Source organism: Acanthochromis polyacanthus, chromosome 7, assembly GCF_021347895.1.
Source record: "Acanthochromis polyacanthus isolate Apoly-LR-REF ecotype Palm Island chromosome 7, KAUST_Apoly_ChrSc, whole genome shotgun sequence".
Taxonomy (NCBI): Eukaryota; Metazoa; Chordata; class Actinopteri; family Pomacentridae; genus Acanthochromis; species Acanthochromis polyacanthus.
In genome coordinates this window covers 38,411,026-38,426,132 of record NC_067119.1, presented here as the reverse complement: position 1 = coordinate 38,426,132, position 15,107 = coordinate 38,411,026, and the positions used below count along the sequence as shown (strand labels likewise).

Sequence of the window (15,107 nt, the reverse complement as noted above, 5' to 3'; positions counted from 1 at the left end):
TTGAAACCCTAGGGTTTTGTTTTTTTTTTAATTTTTTTTTTTTTCTCCCGTAAAGTAAATTGGCTTTTTGACGGCCTTATCATATTCCAAAACGCGTGAAATTTGGCATGCACATCAGGACTGGCGAAAAATTTGATATTTTATGGGAGTTGCGCATGTGCGTGGCAAAATGGCTCTATAGCGCCACCTGCAAAATTGAAAAGTGGTCATTAGGCCAACTGCCACAATGTTTCATTTACAGCTACAATATTTGGTGGGCATATGCAGAACATCAGGACACACCAAAAAGTCAATTACAGCCACGCCCTAAACCCAACAGGAAGTCGGCCATCTTCAATTTGCTGTAAATTTGTCAAAATTAATTTCTCCCGGCAAATGAATTGCCTTTTTGGCGGCCTTATCATGAACCAAAACGCGTGACATTTGGCGTGCACATCAGGACTGGCGAAAAATTTGATATTTTATGGGAGTTGCGCATATGTGTGGAAAAATGGCTCTATAGCGCCACCTGCAAAATTGAAAAAGTGGTCATTAGGCCAACTTCCACAATGTTTCATTTACAGCTACAATATTTGGTGGGCATATGCACCACATCAGGACACACCAAAAAGTCAATCACAGCCACACCCTAAACCCAACAGGAAGTTGGCCATCTTGAATTTGCTGTACATTTGTCAAAATTTATAGCTCCTAGTGGATAAGTCTGAGAGAACTGAAATTTGGCCAGTACATGCACCAGACCTTTCTGATGAAAAGTTATCAAAAACTCAACCAGAAGCCAAAAGGTGTGGCCATGGCGGAGCCTCAAACAACTGATCCTTCGCCATGAAACAGGAATTGGTGTCTAATTCTTCTCAACATGCTCCAATCTGCCTGAAACTTTACATGTATGATGACAGTCCTGTCCTGATGTCATCCACATAGGGATATTCATTGACAGTCATAGCGCCACCTTGTGGTTTCAGGAAATAGACATCGTTTACACTTTCATGCCCTGTTGTTACCCGGTTGATCATATTCACTTCAAATGCAGTGACATCAGGCTGAACACATTGATGATGCATCCCAGTGAAAATGGTGACTTGTCATCAAAGGGCGTGTCTGTGGCGGCCAAACCAATTTCGATGTTTCGCCATGAAAATTTAACGATTCATATCTCAGCTGAACAACATCCTATCTGCCTCAGACTTCACATGCTGGATACCAGGTCCAGTCTGAACACATCCACACTCATAAATTTTGAAAAAGTCATAGCGCCACCTGTTGGTAATAGTAAGTTTAAGGTCTTATATTTTCAGGTACAATGGCCCCAAACTTGGTGATATCATGCTGGAAATTGGTCAGTCGAGTCTTCACCTCTTGACAATCCCACATTGTGAAGGGTGTGACATTTCATGCGACGCTGTTGCCGTAGCAACCAAATATCGCCATGAAAAACAAAGCCCTTTCTGACAGGTTAGGAATACTCCAATGCTCACAAAAATTACCACACACATCACCATTGACCCAAGGAACAACACCGTATGCATCTCGGCACTGCACATGCTATAGCGCCCCCTACAGTATTTTTAACAAACAGCCCCCCCAGCACGTTTCACCTACATCCATGAAATTTGGGAGGCTTATAGAGCACATCAGGACGCACAAAAAAGCCTCTTGGATCCATGCCCTAAATCCAACAGGAAGTCGGCCATCTTGGATTAATTGTGAGATTTTTGATGATTTTTCTCATTTTTGAGAGTGAATACCTCCTAGGGGATAATTCCAGGAGACCTGAAATTTTGTCAGTCCACACAGCAGGACTTGGTTTGGAAAAGTTATCAAAAGTTTAACCAGAAGCCAAATGGCGTGGCCATGGCGACCATTAAAGTTTTGATGCTTCGCCATGAAACAACAACTGCTGTATAACTCTCCTCTGCATGCACCAATCTGCCTCAAACTTTACATGTGTGATCACAATCCAATCCTGATCACATCGACAGGCCAACAGACACTCTCAGTTGCAGCGCCACCTGTTGGATGGACAGGAAATGCTGTATAACTGGCCTCTACATGATCAAATCAGCCTGAAACTTTTCATGAGTGATCAGAGTCCAGCCCTCATCACATCCACTGTTTGAAATACACTCTGAGTGACAGCGCCACCTGGTGGTGGATGGGCAGGAAATGCTGTATAACTAGTCTGAACATGCTCCAATCTGGCTGAAATTTTACGTGTGCTTAAACTCTGGTCCAGATGTGATTCAGAGGCCAGCACACACTCTCAGTCACAGTGCCACCTGGTGGACGTGCATGGATTCGCCGACCAGCGTGGATACGAGGACCCGTCCATCGCTGCTTGCAGCTTTAATTTTTTTTTTTTTTTTTCTCCCGTAAAGTAAATTGGCTTTTTGGCGGCCTTATCATACTCCAAAACGCGTGAAATTTGGCATGCACATCAGGACTGGCGAAAAATTTGATATTTTATGGGAGTTGCGCATGTGCGTGGCAAAATGGCTCTATAGCGCCACCTGCAAACTTGAAAAAGTAGTCATTAGGCCAACTGCCACAATGTTTCATGTACAGCTACAATATTTGGTGGGCATATTGTCGGTCAGTATCGCCTTCTTTAACCCTTGCCTCAGGTTAAATCAGGACCAGCTCTCCGTTTAAAGGGTTAGATTCTATCTGCCTATTAGTATTCCACCTAACAGGTTTCAGCAGAATAATTAAGCTGGTGTCGAGGAATACTCGCCTAGGTCCTAACTGTCTTCTTCCAAACGTCTTACCCCTCTTACTCCAATAAATACTCTCTTACTAAGCAGCCCACCTAAGTAGTAGAATTGATTTATTGAACACGTTTGTTAACGACAGCTTTCCTCTTAAAACTGTGGCACTTGTTGATATTCCTAGGTTTGTTTTAGAGGTTTGGAAAACTAACCTCAGGGGTAATGTTTAAATAACTAGTTGGATTAAAGTAACCTTTAAGAACCATTAGATTTAATGCACACAATCAACTTAACTTTTTACCACTATGCAGAATAAGTGAATCATAATCATTTCATTAGACTTCTCTTTAAATGCAATATAGCGTTTTATTGAGCAAATTTAGCAAGAGCACAGCATCAATTCATGATTAAACAATTAATTATTTCTGATTAAACATGAGACTAAAGTAAATAAATTGAGCGTACCTGACAATCTTCTCTAATTATTAAATTTAGGAGAGAGAGCGAACAGCGTGGCCACTACCGTATCACTCGGTCTTGTCCTGCATCTAGTTGAACTCCTCCGTGGACCAGCAGACTCGGTACGAAGTCTTCTTTGTGGGCAGAGGGTGTTCTTCATAGGCAGGGGGAGTGGAGAGGTCCCGATAGCCAATCGTTGGTCTGGCAGTTATCTTTAGTAGCAGCTGGAACACAAGTGCGGGCGTCTCAGCTGTCTTCTCAGTCGGATGGTGGTGGTGGAAAGCCCCCGTATCATCAGGCTGTGGTGGGTCACTGGGTCTTCCAGCCCCTGGAGTGGAGCAGCCCTCTGCTGCTGCCTCCTGTGCCTCTCTGGATGCCATGGGTGCTTGCCTCTCTTCATCTCTTTGGACAACTGCAGACCTCTCAGGACTCTCCGTCTGGCAGAGTGTGGTCCTCGCTTGTTGAACAAAGTCAGAAAAAGACTTTGCCTCCAACGATGTTCTCAGCGAACTCTGGAGCCTAAGTCCTGCGTTGTCTTCACGTCTCTTGGGCAAAAGGGTCCGGTGTCGACTCTTCAGAACTTTGGCGATGCTCTCCGGCAGCTCCGGCGAGCAGCATCTCTCCCCTCCGGGGGAGAACTCCCAATTCAGTGTCTGTGTCTCTGGGTTTTATACCCTAGTTCGACTTCAGCTTAGCACATACACATTTTCACACACAATTCTAACTAATAGGTACGCCCAGGTAATTAATTCATAGGTTTAAGACACAACCTTCTTCCTATCACGCATACATCATTCTTTCCATCTTTTCTGTTAACACAGCCACTTGTTACACACACTTCAGTTGTCATGACAATGTAGGCCTGAGCCCATCCTGTCATCCTGTGGAAACTCCAAGTTCCTCATTTCTGAGGAGACTTCTGCTTTTCCCATCCTGTCTGCATACAGCTCAGAACAGCACAGATTACTTCCATTCAAAACTCACTTAGTTACACTGAATCACTTCTTTAAATCATTTTTCTTAGCATGATCAAATAACTTATTTTAAATCATTCTCTTCTATAGCAATCATCATTTCCAGAATATATATCAGCCTATTAAAATCATTCTTGCATCAAGCATAAGCATAATCATGTGGTTAACTTATATAGTTTCTCATTTTAACTTTTCATTGGTCTGCTTAAAGCTTGTATTTAGGTGGTGGTTGCTCCTGGGATCTCAAATAACTAGGCCCCACTTGACACCCTCTCCTTGAGATCACAGGTAGCTAACACCAGGTCATTTTAAAAGATACTCATCATCCTCTGGAGCAGACAGGTTAACCACATCACCCAGCTGTGTCCATGCATCGTCTTCAGTGGTGACGGTCACTTCCCCCACGATCTGCAACAGTTCAGATGTGTCCTCACAGCCGCCGATGACTTGCATCTCTGCATCATCTGACAGGATTCTGCTTTCAGCATCATCCAGTTTCTTCAGGGCTCTGCCTGCCCAGAGCCTCGTTGTATTTCTCTGCATAGTAACCACCCCTTTAACGTTGGCTACTCCGACGAAGGGTGGTAAGCCTTGTGTGCTCGTAGCCATGGTTTCTGGTTCCTGGTTTTCTTTAATCTGGAACTGGCTCTAGCTGCTCCACTTCTTGGATTACTCTTCTTTCAAGCAAAACTGTATTGCTATCTAAAACTTGCTTTATTATGTCAGGCTTCTCGTATTTAGCTCTTCTTAGCATGCCAACCACACTGTAGCTGTTAGCTTTCTTCACTGGTTTAGTAACCATATGGAATGACATAGAGTCCACCAGCACTAAAAGGTATTTCTCACCTCTTCTCCCTGCAACCCCCATTGGGCCTGCTACGTCCATGCAGATAGAACCCCAGGGAATAGTGCTCCGGATGGTGAGCCCGTCTACTCTTCGCCCTCGGCATCCTGCGTTGTATCGACCACATACTTCACAGGCCCTCAGCACTTGTCGTATACGGCACTCTGGAATCTTGAGTTGCAGCTTCTCCAGCTCCCTACGGGTAGGTAGTGTGCTCACATGGCCAAGCGCTTCATGTACGACCCGCACCACTTCTTCCACGTACTTCTCTGGGACAATTTTTCTTTTAGGGGTTTGGTCCCATTCCTCGATCCCGACAGCAATTCTTCTCTTCTGGACGAAACGATCTACCTCGTCGTTTCCCAATCAGTGAGCCCCCCAATCTCGTCTGGGCTCTCTGGTACTTCAATTACTCATTTCCTTAGTGACAGCTGCCATCCTCTACAGCCGCTTCTCTGCCTCTGCAGCCGGGGTGCCTGCAGCTGATGTGGCCAACTCTATTTTTGGCCTTACTTCCTCATCTGCGTCTGAGCTCTCACCCTGCAAAGCAGCATGTCCTGTAACTCTCATTTCCTCATCTGTGTCTCTTGCAGACAGTTGCTCCATCCCTCTCCTACCAGTACAATCTGGTTCTGGTACACCGGAGTGGAACCTGGGTGAAGCTTCTTCGAAGCGGACTCTCTTACCACTTCACTGATCGTTGTTTCCCCGGGCACTGGGGTCTCGGAGGATGGATCCTCTTCTTCTTGCTCACCGGACCCTCCGGCTTTTGCGTCTTCTCGTGGGGCTGTCGCCTCTTCTGTATCAGGGACGAGTACATCTTTGTCTTGCTGACTCTCAGCCATCGTCTTTGTCGTCTCGAGTCGTCTGCTCCCTCAAAACCTCTCGTAGGACCGTTGAGCAGGGATGAGTGCAGACTTCGTCTAGCTGCTCCGCGGTGCCTTTCTTCTGGGATGCGCTGGCCCAAGGTCACTGCGGCTTCTTCTAGCCTGCGGTTCTCACTGTACCTCCCGTCAGGCGTGATGATCCCGAGTCTCTCTGTCGGCTGATCACCCGTGCTGTGGATCCTCGGTCAGAAGGTCTCGTCTTTCTCTTCCCCGATCTCCGCAGCGTGGACCCTCGGTCAGAAGAGATTGGCCCTCTCTTCCCCAGTTTCCACTGAAAGGTTCTGGCGGTTGATTCTAGGTGTCGGTGCCGGACCCTCAGAATCTTCTTTTGGACACTTTTTTCTTCACTCGTGCCCACCCAGGGACGCCATGTCGGTCAGTATCGCCTTCTTTAACCCTTGCCTCAGGTTAAATCAGGACCAGCTCTCCGTTTAAAGGGTTAGATTCTATCTGCCTATTAGTATTCCACCTAACAGGTTTCAGCAGAATAATTAAGCTGGTGTCGAGGAATACTCGCCTAGGTCCTAACTGTCTTCTTCCAAACGTCTTACCCCTCTTACTCCAATAAATACTCTCTTACTAAGCAGCCCACCTAAGTAGTAGAATTGATTTATTGAACACGTTTGTTAACGACAGCTTTCCTCTTAAAACTGTGGCACTTGTTGATATTCCTAGGTTTGTTTTAGAGGTTTGGAAAACTAACCTCAGGGGTAATGTTTAAATAACTAGTTGGATTAAAGTAACCTTTAAGAACCATTAGATTTAATGCACACAATCAACTTAACTTTTTACCACTATGCAGAATAAGTGAATCATAATCATTTCATTAGACTTCTCTTTAAATGCAATATAGCGTTTTATTGAGCAAATTTAGCAAGAGCACAGCATCAATTCATGATTAAACAATTAATTATTTCTGATTAAACATGAGACTAAAGTAAATAAATTGAGCGTACCTGACAATCTTCTCTAATTATTAAATTTAGGAGAGAGAGCGAACAGCGTGGCCACTACCGTATCACTCGGTCTTGTCCTGCATCTAGTTGAACTCCTCCGTGGACCAGCAGACTCGGTACGAAGTCTTCTTTGTGGGCAGAGGGTGTTCTTCATAGGCAGGGGGAGTGGAGAGGTCCCGATAGCCAATCGTTGGTCTGGCAGTTATCTTTAGTAGCAGCTGGAACACAAGTGCGGGCGTCTCAGCTGTCTTCTCAGTCGGATGGTGGTGGTGGAAAGCCCCCGTATCATCAGGCTGTGGTGGGTCACTGGGTCTTCCAGCCCCTGGAGTGGAGCAGCCCTCTGCTGCTGCCTCCTGTGCCTCTCTGGATGCCATGGGTGCTTGCCTCTCTTCATCTCTTTGGACAACTGCAGACCTCTCAGGACTCTCCGTCTGGCAGAGTGTGGTCCTCGCTTGTTGAACAAAGTCAGAAAAAGACTTTGCCTCCAACGATGTTCTCAGCGAACTCTGGAGCCTAAGTCCTGCGTTGTCTTCACGTCTCTTGGGCAAAAGGGTCCGGTGTCGACTCTTCAGAACTTTGGCGATGCTCTCCGGCAGCTCCGGCGAGCAGCATCTCTCCCCTCCGGGGGAGAACTCCCAATTCAGTGTCTGTGTCTCTGGGTTTTATACCCTAGTTCGACTTCAGCTTAGCACATACACATTTTCACACACAATTCTAACTAATAGGTACGCCCAGGTAATTAATTCATAGGTTTAAGACACAACCTTCTTCCTATCACGCATACATCATTCTTTCCATCTTTTCTGTTAACACAGCCACTTGTTACACACACTTCAGTTGTCATGACAATGTAGGCCTGAGCCCATCCTGTCATCCTGTGGAAACTCCAAGTTCCTCATTTCTGAGGAGACTTCTGCTTTTCCCATCCTGTCTGCATACAGCTCAGAACAGCACAGATTACTTCCATTCAAAACTCACTTAGTTACACTGAATCACTTCTTTAAATCATTTTTCTTAGCATGATCAAATAACTTATTTTAAATCATTCTCTTCTATAGCAATCATCATTTCCAGAATATATATCAGCCTATTAAAATCATTCTTGCATCAAGCATAAGCATAATCATGTGGTTAACTTATATAGTTTCTCATTTTAACTTTTCATTGGTCTGCTTAAAGCTTGTATTTAGGTGGTGGTTGCTCCTGGGATCTCAAATAACTAGGCCCCACTTGACAATATGCAGAACATCAGGACACACCAAAAAGTCAATTACAGCCACGCCCTAAACCCAACAGGAAGTCGGCCACCTTCAATTTGCTGTAAATTTTTCAAACTTAATCGCTCCTCGGGAAATGAATTGCCTTTTTGGCGGCCTTATCATACTCCAAAACGCGTGAAATTTGGCGTGCACATCAGGACTGGCGAAAAATTTGATATTTTATGGGAGTTGCGCATATGTGTGGCAAAATGGCTCTATAGCGCCACCTACAAAATTGAAAAAGTGGTCATTAGGCCAACTTCCACAATGTTTCATTTACAGCTACAATATTTGGTGGGCATATGCACCACATCAGGACACACCAAAAAGTCAATCACAGCCACACCCTAAACCCAACAGGAAGTTGGCCATCTTGAATTTGCTGTACATTTGTCAAAATTTATAGCTCCTAGTGGATAAGTCTGAGAGAACTGAAATTTGGCCAGTACATGCACCAGACCTTTCTGATGAAAAGTTATCAAAAACTCAACCAGAAGCCAAAAGGTGTGGCCATGGCAGAGCCTCAAACAACTGATCCTTCGCCATGAAACAGGAATTAGTGTCTAATTCTTCTCAACATGCTCCAATCTGCCTGAAACTTTACATGTATGATGACAGTCCTGTCCTGATGTCATCAACATAGGGATATTCATTGACAGTCATAGCACCACCTTGTGGTTTCAGGAAATAGACATCTTTTACACTTTCATGCCCTATTGTTACCCGGTTGATCATATTCACTTCAAATGCAGTGACAACAGCCTAAACACATTGATGATGCATCCCAGTGAAAATGGTGACTTGTCATCAAAGGGCGTATCTGTGGCGGCCAAACCAATTTCGATGTTTCGCCATGAAAATTTAACGATTCATATCTCAGCTGAACAACATCCTATCTGCCTCAGACTTCACATGCTGGATACCAGGTCCAGTCTGAACACATCCACACTCATAAATTTTGAAAACGTCATAGCGCCACCTGTTGGTAATAGTAAGATTAAGGTCTTATATTTTCAGGTACAATGGCCCCAAACTTGGTGATATCATGCTGGAAATTGGTCAGTCGAGTCTTCACCTCTTGACAATCCCGCACTGTGAAGGGTGTGACATTTCATGCAACGCTGTTGCCGTAGCAACCAAATATCGCCATGAAAAACAAAGCCCTTTCTGACAGGTTAGGAATACTCCAATGCTCACAAAAATTACCACACACATCACCATTGACCCAAGGAACAACACCGTATGCATCTCGGCACTGCACATGCTATAGCGCCCCCTACAGTATTTTTAACAAACAGCCCCCCCAGCACGTTTCACCTACATCCATGAAATTTGGGAGGCTTATAGAGCACATCAGGACGCACAAAAAAGCCTCTTGGAGCCATGCCCTAAATCCAACAGGAAGTCAGCCATCTTGGATTGATTGTGAGATTTTTGATGATTTTTCTCATTTTTGAGAGTGAATACCTCCTAGGGGATAATTCCAGGAGACCTGAAATTTTGTCAGTCCACACAGCAGGACTTGGTGATGAAAAGTTATCAAAAGTTCAACCAGAAGCCAAATGGCGTGGCCATGGCGACCATCACAGTTTTGATGCTTCGCAATGAAACAACAGCTGCTTTATAACTATCCTCTGAATGCACCAATCTGCCTCAAACTTTACATGTGTAATCACACTGCAATCCTGATCAATTCCATAGGCCAACATACCCTTTCAGTCATGGCGCCACCTGTTGGATGGACAGGAAATGCTTTATAAGTAGCCTGTACGTTTTCCAATCAGCCTTAAACTTTACATGACTGATCAGAGTCCAACCCTGATCACATCCACTGCTTGAAATACATTCTCAGTCGCAGCGCCACCTGGTGGATAGACAGGAAATGCTCTATAACTGCTCTGAACATGCTACAGTCTGGCTGAAATTTTACATGTATGATTGGACTCTGGTCCAGATACGATTCAGAGGCCGACATGCACTCTCAGTCACAGCGCCACCTGGTGGACGTGCGTGGATTCACCGACCAGCGTGGATGCGAGGACCCGTCCATCGCTGCTTGCAGCTTTAATTTTTGTTGTTTTTTGTCTGACTTTTGTTGTTTGTTTCATGTTTTTGTCATTTTGTTTTTCCTTTTTGTCTCGCTTGTGTTTTCTGGGGCTGGACCCCAATATTTGGCCGTCATGGTCGTATCCGAATATTTATTTTGAGATCTGAATATTCGGATTCCTTCCCCTCCTCCCCCGTCGAACGATGTCGTGCGATCAGTGTTCGACTTGTCCCTTCGTCCCCCGGTGGGATATTACGATCCAGTCGGAATAGTCGGATATTCATCATTAATCAGGGCGATAATCCAGAGCCCAGAAATTGCTATTTAGGCTGACCCTAGTGTTTTCTGTCTTATTTTTGTCATTTGGTGTTTCGCTTTATTCTCTGTTTTGTGCATCGTTTTTGTTGTTCTGTGGGGGGTTTTTGTGTCTCGCTTGAGTTGTCTATTTTTTTTTGTCGTTTTGTTTCTCGCTTTTGTCATTTCTTGTCTTGTATCATTTGTCCATTTTTTGTCGCTTTGTAATGTTTTTGTCTTTTTATTTTGTCCTGTGTTGTTTGTCTAATTTTTTTGTCATTTTTTTTCTCACCTTTGTTTTTGTAATGTTTTTGTTCTTGTCTTTTTTGACTTTTTTTGTCTGACTTTTGTTGTTACTCTAGAAAAAAGGTAAAATTGGAGTTGTGGTTATTTAACGGTTATTATGCTGTAATTTTACTGGTCTGGCCCACTTGAGATCACACTGGGCTGAATGTGGCCCCTGAACTAAAGTGAGTTTGATTCATCTGGTCTAGACTGCATTTCTGATGAATTTAATGTTATCTTCATTGGGAAAAAAAAAGCTTTTCTTCCAATAATGAGGACATTTCTAAGTGAGCCCAAACCTTTGGACGGTAGTGCATTTGAAGTGAAGACAAGCAGCAGATTCTGGTCTGGACCAGTCCGCCCGCCTGTTTCAGGAATAGTTTCTTCTTAGAATTTTAATGAAGTTACCTGCTGTTTTTCCACTTCTGCAAATGTGAGCACCTCTCTCGGCTTGCTTTGGAGGAGCTTGTATGGATCCTGCTGCTGGTTGAAGCTGCAGGTATTTCATGAATTTAGAGGAAAAACTACTCCAAGCAGGTTTAGGTTCTGTTAACATCTAGAGTTGTAAACTGGACCTGCAGGAACTAATATGACCAGCAAGCTCACAAAAGCAGTTGTGACATTGTACAGCGTTTAACTGACTGTTTTACTGTCGTTAACCTCTGGCACTGTCCTCATCCTCACTGCAGCCAAACAGCACCTTTCTTATCCACTCCTTGTGTTTCTTCACTGTGCAGGTATAAAACAAAGAGATCAGTCACATCCCCTTCACCACAAATAGCTGGACAGTAGAGAGATTTGTGGTTTTGCATGTTAAAATTAAATCACTTTAAACTATACAAAACAAAGGAGGTGAAGGTGTCTCGCCATGTTCCACCAAAACATTGATGTTTTTTTTCCAGGAATTCTCATAATAAAATTTCTTTCTGGGATTTTTTTAGGTTACCACAGGACCCCTGTACACAACATAATCAAGAATCGGTCATAATCTCGCACTGTGAATGTGAACTTGAATGAATCGTATACAGCACACTCATCATATGTTCACATATTTCAACCTTTTCTCTCCCCCTGTAGCTGTGAAAGAGGCTGCCGTCCAGAGGAAACACAACCTGTATCGGGACAGCATTTGCCTCAGCAACAGCGACCCCAACCTGCACTTACTGGGAGAAAACCCTTCTGTCGACTGGACCGCAAAGTATGCAAAAACCCAGGAGGACAATGATGGAGCTGGAGAAGACGTTGAAGAGGACAGCGATGCCAAATGCGGGGAGTCTCAGAAAAGGAGGGTAAAGCAGGTGGTGTCCATGATCCAGGATGAGGACTCAGTGGTGCTGCCTAGTGAGTCATGCTTGGAGGTGTCCAGTGTTAAGGACCTGCCAGAGGAGGATAAAGATGAGGAGGATGAGGATGAGGATGAGGAGAATGTGGATAAAATGGCTTCCTCAGAGCCGAATGAACCTGCAGTTTCCACAGTGTCAGAAAAGGCTTCAGATCTGAGCAACGGTGCTGTCTTAAAGGAAGAGGACGGTAAACCAGAGGAGCCCCAGATAGAAGGCATCCTGCTGAAGAATGAATCAGCTGCTGAAGGTGGTTTAGCTGTAAAAGAGGAGGATGAGGGAGCAGACAGCCAGCTGGTGGAGGAGGAGCAGCCCTCCTTTAACCAGGAGTCACAGGAGGCGTTGCCACCTCCTCCTAAGGAAATGCCATCTGGAACTACAGAGGCTGCTTCTGTCAGCCCTCCAGAGGCGACATCTGACTCTCCTCCATGTCCACATGATGACAGTCATAACCAGTTTCCCACTGAAGTGGAGGATAAGGAGGAGGAGGTCTCTAGCACAGCTGACCTACAACCCACATAGGAGCACCTGAGGGGGAAGGAGGCAAATGTAGCCACAAAACCTGTGACTCTGAGACCAGAGAGGACATCATTTCCATTTTTCTGACCTAATCTGAACCCAGCTTCCTTTTGTTTTTGTTTTTTTAAACATTAAAAGACATTTGTAGCATTTTGACCACAGCAGTAAATCACTCAGCAGAAGCGCTCATTCGCAGTCCTCCTTGTAGTTTTCACAACTCTGCATGTGACAAAAACTTCAGCTTGAGTCAACACAATCCCCACACCTAGTTTCTCTTCACCTGGTGGAGGAAATACGAGCACAGCGGAGGGCCTTGAGTTTGTAAGGGTGTGTTATAACCTGTGACATGTTGTAAGAACAGCATAGTTGGGGTGCCTTTGGTGAAATACGTGTTGATTTAGCTCCCAAAACTGTCTTGATTAGCTAGTAGGTGACCTGCAGTGAGTAGATTCTTTTCTGACTGTATTTTATATAAAAAGCAGTTGGTGTTATTTGGAACTTAATAAGGTTCTCACACTTGGTTCATCTCAAACCAAGCGTGAGAACCAAAACTCCAGCTTCTTATTGGACCTAATTAACCAATAGAAAATGTCTTTCAGAATGCAGAAACATTGTTTTTTTCCTTGTCAGACTTGCATGTAATTAATTGTCTTAATGAACACAGACATCTCAAGACTTGACTATTTTTTTGTGTTATTGGGGATTACATTATTTTCTATGACTTTATTCCATAACAAAGAAAGCGTGTGTATATTCTATATAAATGCATGTATGGACCAGTGAACTGCCAAACTGTCACTTTGCATCATTTTATATCATTTTGTCAGTGCCTTAGCTGATCTCTTTCACCTCGTGTTTATTTATTTGGCACCCTTCTATTCTGTGATTGATATTCTTTTAGATTATTTTACTCTTGTGTGATGTAAATGACTATTATTGATAATAAATCATTATTGATTACATAAAGTCAATGTGTCATTATGGTTTCAGTTGGTATTGGAGGAAAACTGTGCTTTCAGAGATGTTCATTGTTCCACATGCCTTTGTGGAGTGATATGACGCTAAAATAGAAACTAAAAAAACACTAAAGCCTTTCACTTGTTAGCCTTATAAAATCTGCAATAGGCCTACTTAAAAGTTTGAATTATGTGTTTATTTATGCTTTTATTTTGTATTTGTATTTTTTACTTATTCTCAGAACCATTTAACACTGATGGGGTTGTAGGTAAATGAATAAAGCTGAATCTGACTAATTCTGGCTACATACCAGGAAAATGCATCTAAGAAACACATGTTTTTAATTTTAAGATAGAGTTGTTATCATCGTCAGATCTACTCATGCCCTCAGGCTTCGGTAATGATAATATACAGTATATAAGCCAGTTAGCATTCACACCGTCTGCAGGGTTTGGTTTGTTTTTTTGCCAGTTTCCCTTCTTACTTTTGCTGCTGCAGCTGTGTTACTTTTAGTCTGGAGTATGTATTTAAAATATTTGTATTTCTGTAACACTATAATTTGCTTTTCATTTATAAAACGTGCCCCTCTTATGCCCTGTAGATGTCTGTGATTGGTCATCTGTCGCCAACTCTGCCTCCATGTGAAGGTGCTCACAGACAGGGTCAGAAGCCCTGAGTTTCTCACCTCGCTGATAACCAGTTCTGTGCTTATCTTGAATGCAGTTGTTCGGTAAAGTGAAGCCAGATAACAAAAAGATACCCGAAGCATGCTGAACTGGCTTTGCAGTACAGTACAAGCCTCAAGGGTGTACCACAAAAACATTTTGACAAAGGCAGGCTGTCTTTGTGTAAACTGGCCCAACAAATCCTAAAACCCAAGGCAGAGTCTAGACGTGGTCATCTGGTGAAATTGTAAGTGTGGCTGCTGAAAGCTCTTATCTTCACTTGGGCTTGTGTCACTCAGCATAAAGCTCAAATACTAATAGAAGACACTCAAAGACTACAAATGACTGCCACAGCACTTTAGAATTCAGTAATCTGATCTGTTTTTGCCCCAAAAAATTCAACAAATGCATAAATTGAGGGAGTGACCTAAAATAAATGACAAGTTAAACAAACTATTATCTACTCTTGAGAATATCTAATATTTGTACAGACAACAACATCACTCTCTGAGCTGTAACCAGAAACCACTAGAGATGATGAGAACTTCACATTTTGTTGAATAAGTGGGTTACATCGAGGATACACCTTTCTTTAGTTGTAACTTTGGTATTTTCACAAAATGCTTAGAGTTCGTAAACTATAAATACACACGTGGACAAAATTGTTGGTACCCCTCAGTTAAAGAAGGAAAAACCCACAATTCTCACTGAAATCACTTGAAACTCACAAAAGTAACAATAAATAAAAATTTATTGAAAATTAAATAATCAAAATCAGCCATCACTTTTGAATTGTTGATTAACATAATTATTTAAAAAAACAAACTAATGAAATAGGGCTGGACAAAAATGATGGTACCCATAACTTAATATTTTGTTGCACAACCTTTTGAGGCAATCACTGCAATTAAAC

The 15,107-nt window shown here is 43.3% G+C and overlaps 1 protein-coding gene across 1 annotated transcript in view; it reads left to right on the top strand.

Annotated features, from left to right (window-relative positions):
* Positions 1 to 13,538, top strand: part of LOC110969664 (protein Niban 2-like) — a 52,424-nt gene extending 38,886 nt beyond the window's left edge. Inside the window, exon 14 of the mRNA XM_051950674.1 lies at positions 11,791 to 13,538. Coding sequence (XP_051806634.1) covers positions 11,791 to 12,575 — 785 coding nt within the window. The 3' untranslated portion in view covers positions 12,576 to 13,538. The remainder of the gene's footprint in view (positions 1 to 11,790) is intronic.
* Positions 13,539 to 15,107: the final 1,569 nt, after the last annotated feature.